The sequence below is a fragment of the Saccopteryx bilineata genome, chromosome 4, assembly GCF_036850765.1.
Source record: "Saccopteryx bilineata isolate mSacBil1 chromosome 4, mSacBil1_pri_phased_curated, whole genome shotgun sequence".
Lineage (NCBI taxonomy): Eukaryota > Metazoa > Chordata > Mammalia > Chiroptera > Emballonuridae > Saccopteryx > Saccopteryx bilineata.
Genome location: NC_089493.1, coordinates 3,101,803 through 3,113,047, shown reverse-complemented (window position 1 = coordinate 3,113,047; position 11,245 = coordinate 3,101,803). Strand labels below are relative to the sequence as shown.

The 11,245-nt window shown below is 61.4% G+C and overlaps 1 protein-coding gene across 2 annotated transcripts; it reads left to right on the top strand.

Moving 5' to 3' along the window:
* Positions 1-206: 206 nt before the first annotated feature.
* TRMT61A (tRNA methyltransferase 61A) lies at positions 207-10,442 on the top strand. 2 transcript variants are annotated; one of them, XM_066276012.1, is made up of 4 exons: positions 207-364; positions 1,025-1,384; positions 4,124-4,390; positions 6,342-10,440. In XM_066276012.1, exons 2-4 carry the CDS (start codon positions 1,054-1,056, stop codon positions 6,599-6,601), a joined length of 858 nt encoding a protein of 285 aa, XP_066132109.1. In that variant the 5' UTR covers positions 207-364; positions 1,025-1,053; the 3' UTR covers positions 6,602-10,440. The 2 variants fall into 2 exon arrangements, with proteins under 2 accessions (XP_066132109.1, XP_066132110.1); XM_066276013.1 differs by lacking the exon at positions 207-364 and adding an exon at positions 381-388 and having other exon boundaries at positions 6,342-10,442.
* Positions 10,443-11,245: the final 803 nt, after the last annotated feature.

Below are 11,245 nucleotides of genomic sequence, written 5' to 3'. Positions count from 1 at the left end.
GACTGGGCAGATAGCCGTGGGCCGGCTCTCCCGGGACTCCGGGCTGTCGAGGTTGGAGGGTCCCTGCCCGACCGCAGCCCGCAGCCCGCAGCGGCCGGCTGCTGGGACCGTGGGACTCGAGCTTGTCTTCCACTGGCGTGTGTAAACACAGGAGTCGCACCCAGGAGGAAGCGGACCCGGGGGAGCGCGCCTGCGGCGGGGCTAGGGGTAGGGCGGGGCTGAGGGGGCGCAGACCGCGGGCCCCCCGAACGGCCGCGGTGCCGTGACGTCATCCGAGGGCGCCGCGCGCAGGGCCGGAGGCGGAAGTGCCGCGGCCGCCCAGCCACGTGCGGAGCCTCCCCGCCGGGTCGGCGGAGCGTCGCAGGTGAGACTCCGCGGAGCGTCGCAGGTGAGACTCCGCGGGACTACGTGTCGGTGCACGGGCCCGGGTCGCCCCGGCGGGCCCTGCGCCTCCCTTCAGCCTCCCGTGGTCCTCCCAGCCTGACCTGCCCCTTGCTCTGCCCAGGCAGGGCTTCTGTTTACGGGTCGCTGTGCGCCCCCAGCCTCCGCTGTGGGGCCCTTTTCTCTCCTGCGTCCCCCTGCCACCGGTCTGCCTGGAAGCCCGCCTTAGGGGACACTGGGGAGAGGGGGTTCCCATTGAATCTAGCCTGTAGGGGGAGTGACCGTTTGCTGCTTCCCCGCTGGTGGCCGCTCTCACCTCACACCTGGAGAATGCGTGCCGGGCTCCTGGGGAAGTATGGTCCGAGTCAGGTCCTGACTTTGTGGGAATCCTTGCCCATGCCTGGCCTCCGTCTCTCCATGTGTGATTTGGGCTAATGGCTTCTGTCTCAATACCCACAACCAGGAAGGACTCCAAATGTCAGCCCAGGAGTAAAGCCCCTATTGGGCTGACCTGGTGGACAGTGCCAGGGCCTGAGCCAGCCATGCCACCCCCATCCTCTCACGACTTAGGATCTAGGAGTCACCCTGCACCTCCTGCCTCCTGGCACCTTTACATGCTCATGCCTCTCTACCTCCTTCCCAGATCCCTGGTGCCCACCAGAGAGCAACAGCATGAGTTTTGTGGCTTACGAGGAGCTGATCAAAGAGGGTGACACGGCCATCCTCTCACTGGGCCATGGTTCAATGGTGGCCGTGCGTGTGCAGCGTGGCGCACAGACCCAAACCAGGCACGGCGTTCTGCGGCACTCAGTAGACCTCATCGGCCGCCCTTTTGGCTCGAAGGTGACTTGTGGCCGAGGTGGCTGGGTGTATGTGCTGCACCCCACGCCTGAGCTCTGGACGCTGAACTTGCCGCACCGCACCCAGATCCTCTACTCCACCGACATTGCCCTGCTCACCATGATGCTGGAGCTTCGACCTGGCTCTGTGGTCTGTGAATCTGGTGAGTTCTTCAGGCTGCATCGGTTCTATCTCAGAAATGGACACGAAGGTGGAGGTCAGACCCAAACATTTAGACAGCCTCCAGCATGCCATTTCTGAAGACACGCACGAGACTCTTTGAGCTCTATTTTAACAGGACCTTTCTGGGGGACTAACCACAGGAAGTGATAGCAGAAGGAAGGAAGTTGGTTAGGAGGCAGGTGCTGTAATCTGAGTGAGACTTTGATGGGACTAGATCAGTGGTCGGCAAACCGCGGCTCGCGAGCCACATGCGGCTCTTTGGCCCCTTGAGTGTGGCCAGCTTAGGAATGCCCTAGTTAAGTTAATAACAATGAACCTACCTATGTAGTTTAAGTTAAAAAAAATTTGACTCTCAAAAGAAATTTCAATCATTGTACCATTGATATTTGGCTCTGTTGGCTAATGAGTTTGCTGACCACTAGACTAGACCAAGGATGGGCCCCCAGGAGGTGGTGGCCTGGGAGGGTCCTACCTGTCTTGGTGGAGGGGGCCACAGTACTGCTTTGGTGCTGACCGAGGTGCTGACTGCTATTCCTTCAGCCTTGTGCTGACAGAGGGCAGAGGGTGGCTGGCGGAGCAGTCCTGCTGCGAGTGGGAGCCCCAGGCCCAGGGCTGAGAGGTCCCCATCCTGGAGGGTGGCCAGGGCTACCTTGAGATGCTCATGGTAGGTGGGGATCCTGCCCTGTGCACATCCCTGAGCAGCAGCATTGCTGCCGAGTCCAGGAGCTGGGGTACAGGTGGAAGTGCCCGAAGGCCAGCTGTTCCCAGGGCTGTACACACACAGAGACACACCCTGGGGTGGTGGGACGGCTGGGGCTGGGAGACTGAAGCACAGAGCCTGGAGAGAGCAGCCCAGGCCCAGATGGCCTCAATTCCCAGCATGGTTCTTATGGGCTGGTCGGCTGAGGTCAGGGGTTGTGAAGAGTCCCTAGTGCTACAGTTGCTGGCTTCCTGCGGCCTTCAGGGCATCCTGTCCCTCTCCTTCTTTGGCCTTGGGTTTCTCCTTGTGGACAGTTGTCTGATCCCTGTTGCCAGCCAAACACTTTGAAATGGAAGAGTCAGAGGCAGGCCAGAGGTTCTGGGTCAGAGAGTGGATGTTAACTGGGCAGAGGCCGGGCACTTGGCATGAGGGTGCTGGTGGCAGGTGGACGGCAGAGTTCAGAGCTGGTAGCATCCCCTGATGCACCCTCGGCCAGGGCCTTGCTTCAATCGGCTAAAAAGAGCTGAGTCAGTGGGCACACTCTGGGCTCCTCTGGTGTGCCAGCTCCCTTTCTAGGAACCGGAGGCACAGCCATGGACAGCACAGACCAGATTTTTTCTCAGATTGGGACAGACAGTAAGGTCAGTGGACCATTTCAGTAGGTTGACTGCTTGGAGCTTCTATGACAGCTGCATGTTGGAGGGTCACTCAGAGGAGGGTCCTTGGAGCTAGGGCAGTCAGGCAAGACCTCTCTGTAGAGAGGACATTGAATTGAAAATGATGAAAAGGTATCTTCCCAGAGCCGAGGGGCAGTGCCGCCCCGAGGGAGGACGTGCAGAGGCCCCCAGTGAGGGCCAGCACAGAGGCCAGTGTGGCAGGAACAAGGAATGAGGCCATAGGGAGGGAACGGGCACAGGTGGGAGTGGCATTAGGAGTCTCCTCCGCCCCGCGTAGAAGGGGGTTTGGCTGGGTTGTGCAGAGAGAGAGTCAGCCCAGTCTAACTGGGGTTGTTGGGACGATTGCAGGTGGCCAGTCTGGTAGCTGTTGCAGAGCCAGGAGGGAGGAACCCAGGCAGGGTCGGTGGGCAGGTGGGAACAAGACAAGCAATGGCTCTGGGAGAGATATGGAAGGTGTGGCAGGAGTTCCAGGTGGATCAGTGTGGCTGGGAGAGGGGAGGGTCATGGGTGCCTCTGGTGTCTGCTGAGCAGCGGGTGTGGTTGATTAGGTTGGGGAAGACTTGGCAGGGAGTGGACTTGGCTTTGGGGTCCAGCTTTGCACTTGTTAGAGCCACCTGCTCTTTGGGTGTTGTGGGGAGGCGGCGGGTGTGCAGTGGAAGCTAGGTAGGAGTCAGGTGGAGGGACACAGGTCTGGGGAGTTGTCATCACGTAGGTGGCTCCTGCAACCATGGTAAAGGGGGGTCGGGGGGTGGATGGGGGACGCAGGCCCCAGCTGGGTGCAGCAGGATGGGAAGTCAAGCCGAGGGGCGACCTTGTACAGTTGAGCGGAAACGGGGAGATGATGACATGGTGGGGAGAGGAGCTGTGTGGTAAGTTGGTGTCATGGTACCATGAGCTGCAGAGGAGATCGGGGGACAGAGAGATGGCCCGACCTGAATGGGCCTGGAAGGTGATGGGACAGACCCAAGCTGCTTTGTCTGCTCTACCCAGACACTGCAGGGCCTTGCGCTGGCCTTAGCCCCCTCAAAGAACCCAGTCTCCAGGTCTATGCAGCGGGGCTTGCTCGGTGCTGGGACTGGGCAGGGCACACATCTGCGATCAGTCCCAGCTCGCCCACCCCCATCCAGAGGTCAAAGGAAAGCCCCTGACCTCAGCAGTTCCCTGAACTAGCGTTAGGATCCAAACCCAGTGCAGCCACGACCAACAGGCAGCCCATGAGTGATGCCCACCAGTAACCTGGGCTGGCTGACTTTGTGGGTCCTCTGTGGGTCTCCAGGATGAGGACAGTGTTGTTTCCTGGGTGGACCCCACGGTCCCCCCTGACACCCATACTGTTCCCAAGGCACCGGCAGTGGCTCCGTGTCCCATGCCATCATCCGCACCATTGCACCCACCGGCCACCTGCACACGGTGGAGTTCCACCAGCAGCGGGCAGAGAAGGCGCGGGAGGAGTTCCAGGAGCATCGTGTGGGCCGCTGGGTGACCGTGCGCAACCAGGATGTGTGCCGCAGTGGCTTCGGCGTGAGCCACGTGGCGGATGCTGTCTTCCTGGACATCCCGTCGCCTTGGGAGGCCGTGAGCCATGCCTGGGATGCCCTCAAGGTTGAAGGTATGTGGGGCTTCTAGAAGGGGTGCCCCTGGGGGATTGAGCTCTGGGCCTGGCCCTGCCCTGCGTTATCTGAAACCCAGAGGGCGGAGTCACCAGGGCACGTAGTCCTGGGGCTCAGCCAGGACCCCGCTGGGCCTCAGGTAGGGGTGAGTCAGGCTGGCCAGGGCAGCCTTGGGGAAGCCGCCGGGTGAGAGGACCCAGGTTGGAGGAGTCAGACTGGCAAACATGGGGATCCAGCTGGGGCCTTGAGATCCCGCCCCAAGGGGGGCGGCTCAGGCCTCTGGGGAATGTGGCAGCCCCGCCTGAGTGAGCTGAGGACCTCCACCACAGGGTATGTCAGAGGTCAGCCCATGACCCCAGGGGTTTCCTGCAGTCACCCCGCCCCCCAGCCAGGAGCCAGGCTGAGCTGGCCCCTTTTAGGGAAGAAGCTGGCGTGGAGGCGGGAAGTGGGCTCCCTGCCAGGGAGGCACTGGCTGGGCCCGCGTTTTTCCCTTTTCTGGAGAAGGAGCCCTTCCCTCCGACCAGCGGATCCCGTAGCCAGGGAAGGGACTGCCCCCTCCCTTGCCAGAAAGACAGAGGCCAGACGGCTCCCACAGTAAGATAGTGGCCAGTGGGTCTCCTGCCAGCTGGCCCAGCCGCGGATGGTCTCCCAGTTCGTGGTCTCTGCTGAGGTAGCCTGGGTCTGGGGTGGGGTGCAGCCCGGGCTGCCCTCCATCTCTGCTCTCTCCAGCTTTGTCCTGACATGGGTGTCTCTCCCTACTCCCTACTCCCTACGCCCTGCTCCAGGGATGCCAGCGAGTCCAGGCTGCAGTCCCAGGGAGGCCAGAGCCAGCCTCCCGGGCTCTGCCGAGTCCAGGCAGTCCATTAAACCATCGCCTCTTGCTGCCCAGACTCCTTGCCCGTAGCTGGCCTGAGGGATTCACACCGTCTGTTGTCCCCGTCCTCTGTGCCCCTTTGAGGCCTTGCTGGGTTCTTCGTGTTCTCTGGATCTGTTTGTTCTGGGCCCGGAGGCTCTCACTCACTCTGGGTCTGGTGTTTTCCGGCGGCTTGCCTGCCTGCTGTGAGCCCAGCCTGCGAGGCGCGGCCCTCCACTTTCTGGACCTTGGCCGGCCAGCAGGCTTAGGCCTTGCCTCATGGGGCCTCAGTTTCCCTGGCAACGCATACCGGGGCAAAGTCCCCTGTTGGGGTTGACACTGTGCCCTCTCTGGGTTAGTATCGACTGGCACATCCCCCCTCTAAGCCCAGATCCTCCCACAGCCCTGATGGGGACCTGTGTTCCCAGTTCTGGTGGAGGGGCCCAGGCCTCACAGGCAGTTGAGGACTTGCCTAGCCACGTCCCTTCCCCCTCCTTGGCTTCCCCCACCTCCCCTACCAGGGTTGGGACCTGGTCTGGCTCCTGACCAGGCTGAGGGGTACTGCAGGCAGCCCCCTGGGGGGGACGGCAGGAAGAGGCTGTCAGCCTTCGGCCCACCCCCGCTGCAGCCCAGCCCAGCCCAGGGTACGTGCCTCCAATTCCCGGGAGCTGGTGTGACAGCCTCTAATTTTCTGTGCCAGCCTTGCCCTCACCCGCTCCCTGCCCTGTGCCGATGGCCCTGTGCCTACGTGTGTGGTTAGGGCTGTGTGGTTGGGCCATCTGGTTAGGGCTGTTACAGGCCCAGTGAGCTGAGCTGGCCGCTCTGCTTCCAAGGCTCCACCTCACCCTCCACCCAGCCTTCACCCTGGCCCCTGGCGTTGGCTTTTCGAGGCCTGAGCACATGGCCGTCATCTCAGACCCGGGGGAGGGGGCATCCTCACTCCCTGTGGGGATCTTTACTGGCGCCCACTCCTGGAGGGGCTGGGAATGGCACTGCCCTGCCGTCCAGGCCAGGAACACCTGGCCAGAGAAGGCGGCCGGGTGAGCTTGGCGTCTTGTGGGATCCAGGCCTCTGACCCCGTGTCCTGCTCCCCTCAGGCGGGCGCTTCTGTTCCTTCTCGCCGTGCATCGAGCAGGTGCAGCGCACGTGCCAGGCGCTCGCGGCCAGGGGCTTCTCGGAGCTGAGCACCCTGGAGGTGCTGCCCCAGGTGTACAACGTGCGCACCGTCAGCCTGCCCGCGCCAGACCTGGGAGCCAGCCCCAGCCCCGACACGGGCCCCTTCCGCAGCGGCACGCCCATGAAGGAGACCGTGGGCCACACTGGCTACCTGACCTTTGCCACCAAGACCCCAGACTAGTGGACGGCCCGCCAGGAGCTCCAGGGAGCGGGGAGCGCTGAGGGCCCAGGCTGGGAGGCACAGCCTGCTGCAGGCCACCTTATATGGTCAGCGGACGCCTGCTGGGCCTGTGTTTAGACAGATGGTGGGGAGGGAAGGGTGCAGGAGGGGGGGCCTCCTGGGTGGCTGAAGGGGGATGGCCAGCCCCAGGCCTCAGGTCCCCTGGGGAAGGGGGCCTCTGCCCTCATCTCTGCCGTACTGTGATCTTGTCCTGCTGCTGCTTATTGTCACATGCAGTCCCCATTACCATAGGTTCTTCTGGGTGCTGAGGCCCCAGGGTGCAGGTCTCACCCCTTCCCAGGTGGCTCCAAGCAGGGAGGGAGGTGGGGAAGCAAAGACTCAAGGAGGAGCACCAGGGGCTTGGTGCTGCAGCAGACCCCCGAACCCCTGGATCCCTGGACCCCTGAGGCCGGGATGCCACATGAGGTTGGTGGGCCAGCCTGTCAAGAGCCTGGCCCTGGCCGGCAGCGCGGGTGATAGTGTCCCAGCACACTGAGGATGCAGGTTCAATCCTGGATCAGGGCACATAGGAGAACCAATCAGTGAGTGCATAACCAAATGGAACAACTATTGCTTCTCTCTCTCTGTCTCTTTCTCTCTCTCTCTCTTCCCCTTCTTCTCTCAAATCAATGGAAACATTAAAAAAAGAAAAGAGAAAAAGAACTCGGCCTGCCGTGAGCCCTCTGCCCACCAATGCGGGTTGGGCGAGGCTGGCATTTCAGTTAGGGAGAGGCTGTTAGGGGCTGCCCACGGCCCACTCACCTCTGGGCACTGCCTTCTGCTGTGAAAACCCACAGCTCCCACCACTCAGGAGCTCGAGGAGAGGGACCCGGCCTGGCCCTGTTAGAGCCCCTGTTGTTCACCCCCAGAGTTTCCCAGGTGCCCCTTGCCCCTCACAGGAGCCCTGAGGTCCTGGGATGGTAGGGGGTTGCATCTGGGACTGAGGGCACATGTCCCCAGCACTGGCCTCCAGCTCTGTGGTGTGTGGCTGGCATCCCTGCCCACTACTGCGCCTGGCCCTGATTGCAGCTGCTGGAGAAATAAACACTGTCGCCCCTGCATGGTGACTGGGCTTTGATGTCCTAAGAGGCCAGAGCCCCCTTCCCCACACCAGTGCCCAGGCTAGACCTCCCCGCAGGTAGCTTTCCTGGTCCCTGCTCCTTCTCCCTGTCACATAGCAGGCGCCACAGGCTCTAGACGGGAGGACAACAGCCTTGGATGACCAGGACAAAGAAACGAGTGTGTGGCCACCCCCACTCCAGCTGTGAAAAGGTCCACTTGTCCCTGGGACTGGTGGGGGAGGGGAGAGGAGGGAATGTGAACATGTGTGTGCATGCGTGTGTGCGTATCTGACCATGTCCCAGAGCTCTGGGCCCTCCCCCCACAGCCCTGCCAGCCTCATTCACAGCACAGGTGCCTCATGCTCCCTGAAGGGCCCAGAACTCAACAGGGACCCTCAAGACCTGACATCCTAGCCCCAGGCCACCCCTAGGTTTTGTGGGTTCGTGAGAGGTGCCAAGCTAGGTGGGCGTGCAGGAGGGCCAGCCTCCTAGGGTCAGTGTCTCAAGGCGAGGTTCAGCCTCCTGGGAAGACCTTTGTCCCCTGAGTCCCTCAGGGTCCCTGGAACCAGTAGTCCTACCCCAGGGGTCTTACCCCCACTTCCAGGACCTGTTCTCACCTCAGACCAAAGGCCTAGCCCAGGAGACAGCAGGGCAGTGGCCCTACCCGGGCCTAGGCAAGGCCTGCGGGGTGTCCATTGCTGGAGCGGCTCTCCAGGGTTTGCAGAGAGCACAGGGGCTCGGGCTCCCATGGGTCCTTCGAGGCTCTCAAACGTGTCTCCAGCCTCCTGCCACCCACCCCTGGGCAGGAGCACCCCGCTCAGCCCTGTCCTCTCTGCCTACACGTCCCACACTGGCTTATGTGAGCTCCCCTGGGTGGCTTCCAGCCTGGGGGCCCCTGCTGGCATGGGGGGGCAGCAGTGCCCCAGCTCTGCAGATGGGGAGCCTGATGCCCGGAGGCAGTGTGGGGATGCGGGGCAAGGGAGTTACCAAGCATCAGGTCAGTGACGGTCACCTCCTTGAGTCAGCAGCATCGGGCGGGTCACACGGCAAGGACTCACCCAGTAACTCCCCAGCCCAGACACTCTGACCCTCAGTTTTTCCTTGGAAATTCCTATGCCCTGCCCTGCACTTCCCCACCCCTGCCGAGTAGCTCAGGGATGACATCCAGCTCCCTCTGCTGCCCCCAGAAGGCTCAGAGACAGTCTCCAGGAGCCCCAGGCCAGGGCCCCACCCTTGGGCCAGAACTGGAGGCTGCCTGCGTGTACATCAGCCGGGCTGCCCCCCCAGCAAGCCTGACTCCCTGGGCATGGCTCTCTTCAGCCCCTGGGTGTGCTGCTCCTGGCCTGCAGTTCTCTCTAGCTTGTGGGGGAGCAGGCTGCTTGAAACCCAGGCCCAGAGCCTGGCCTGTGGTGGCACAGTGGATAAAGCGTCCACCTGGGACACTGAGGTTTGAAACCTCGGGCTTGCCTGGTCAAGGCACATATGGGAGTTGATGCTTCTTGCTCCTCCTCCCTTCCTCTCTTTCTCCTCTCTAAAAATGAATAAAGTCTTAAAAAAGAAAAAGGAAATACAAAGTATTTTCTTTAAGAAGAAAAAAAAAGAAACCCAGGCCCAGAGAGAAGATGCCCCGCCCCTCCACCCCACCCCAGCCCACTGCACGGTGAAGAAACTTGAGTCCCAGAGTCAATTCGGCCTCTACCTCTGCCCATCCACCAAGACCTCCCATATCACACGCTCCTACCCTGTGTGTTCCCCTAGGCTGTGACCACAGGCCGAAGGGGAGAGATTTCTGCTGTGGTCATGGAAGACTCAGAAGAGGTGAGCTGTCCTGTGCCGGTCCCGAGGGGCTGCTGGGAAATGAGGGAGTGAGCAGGAGACTTTCCCAGGCGGGCGTGGGCCGGCCTTGGCAGGAGACCCTCTGGCAGGCCCGGGAGAAGGAGCCTCCCAGCTGCAAGGCCCCTATCTGCAGAGATGGGTCACCAGGTCCAGTGCCCTGCTTTGCCCGGGGGCTGTTGGGCTCACTGCCAGCCCAGGCGAGTTCCTGATGCCTCAAGGAGGGAGCAGGCAGCTGGGGGCTGATCGCACCCAACCCTCAGGACTCGACCCTCATGCAGCACGTGTTAGCCGAGCACCCGCCATGGGCCAGTATCCTGGTGCTGAGCGTCCAGACTGCCTGGGCAGCCTGACCTGAGGGGCTCCCCGGGGTGGGGGGAGACAGGCACAGTATGGGACAAGTGCATGCTGGCAGTAAGACAAGGGAAGAGGTTGGACCCTGTGCTGGGAGGGGGACTGGGACAGTCAGGAAGGCCTAGCCAGGAGGTGACCCAGACCTCACTCTGCCCTCTGGGGTCACACCCCCCCCCCCTGGCATGGGGTAGGGAGGTTAAGTATTATGTCAGCGTTTGCACTAGTCCCTGCTCACAGATCATCTTTGATTGTTCTCATTAGTGTTGCTGCTGCGGTCGCCACTGCCTCCAGGAAGCCCTCCATTCTCTGTCTGGGTCCATCTGATAGTATCTTTTGTGCTTTGAGGCACTTGAATAGCTTTTTGCTCCAGGGGTGTCTGAATAGTTTACCAGGAAAATGGGAAAGAAGATTTAACATTGAGACTTTTCTGGCAAATGTAGGTCACCAGTTCATTGTGTTTACAGTTCGTTGCATAATAAAACCAAAAACTGAGAACTTTCTGGTGGGCATGGGCAGATGGCACTTTCCTTGACCTCCACAGCTTTCGAGGCAGGTGTTACCAGTTAGCTGTCACCTCAGATATGCTGCATAACAAATATTTCCCACCCCAACCTCCCAAAAACAACTCCAAGACCTAGTGTAGCAGTCAGTTCCTCTCTGGTCTGTGGTTGGCTGCTTGCAGCCAGCCTCAGCCAGGCCCATTCACAGTGGGGGCTGAGCTGTTGGCAGGTCTCTGGACGGTGGGCTGGCCTGCACATGCCTGTCTCCTGTCCGCAGCCCATGCATTGGGGCAAGACCAGTCATGAGGGCACTTTTCAAACCTGTGGTCATGTGATCTAACCTCAAGGCAGAGACAGAGGGACCTGAGGTTTTAGGGAGAGGCTGCGTGACCACAGGCACCGGGTGGGTACCAGCAGGGCCTTCTCTGCCCCAGTGGGCACCGCACACAGTGGGGCCCTCGGCGAGTAGGGAGGAACTGCGGGACCCTGGCCTGCCAGGCTGGCCAGCTTCCCTCTGCCGGGTCTCTGTGCCCTGGCTGAGGGCATTTCAAAGTCAGGCTGCCTCCAAAGCACAGCATCAGCGGGAGGGAATTACTCAGCTCCCACCAGGCCGAGAATAGCTCAGAATTGGGTCAGGCTAACCAAGAAAGCTCCGGTCACAGCCCCCAGCCTTTGATGGTAATCAGCTTTCCATCGACATCTGCCCCTTTAAAGAGAGGCAGGCTGGGCGTGGGCACACGCTGAGAAGATGGAGATGAGGAGGGGCCTGTGTTGATGTCTGGCACTCCATCTCCTCCCCTTCATTCCCTTGCTCTCGCTGCCCTCGCCTGCCACCCCCACCCTTCCTGCCTGCCCTG

What these genes read in the sequence shown, in the direction of transcription:
- TRMT61A (XM_066276013.1), top strand. Translation starts at nt 1,054, where the DNA reads ATGAGTTTTGTGGCTTACGAGGAGCTGATCAAAGAGGGTGACACGGCC. An exon ending in CTCTGTGGTCTGTGAATCTG is followed by an intron (nt 1,385 to 4,123) that starts GTGAGTTCTTCA and finishes ACTGTTCCCAAG; the next exon opens with GCACCGGCAGTGGCTCCGTG. An exon ending in GGATGCCCTCAAGGTTGAAG is followed by an intron (nt 4,391 to 6,341) that starts GTATGTGGGGCT and finishes TGCTCCCCTCAG; the next exon opens with GCGGGCGCTTCTGTTCCTTC.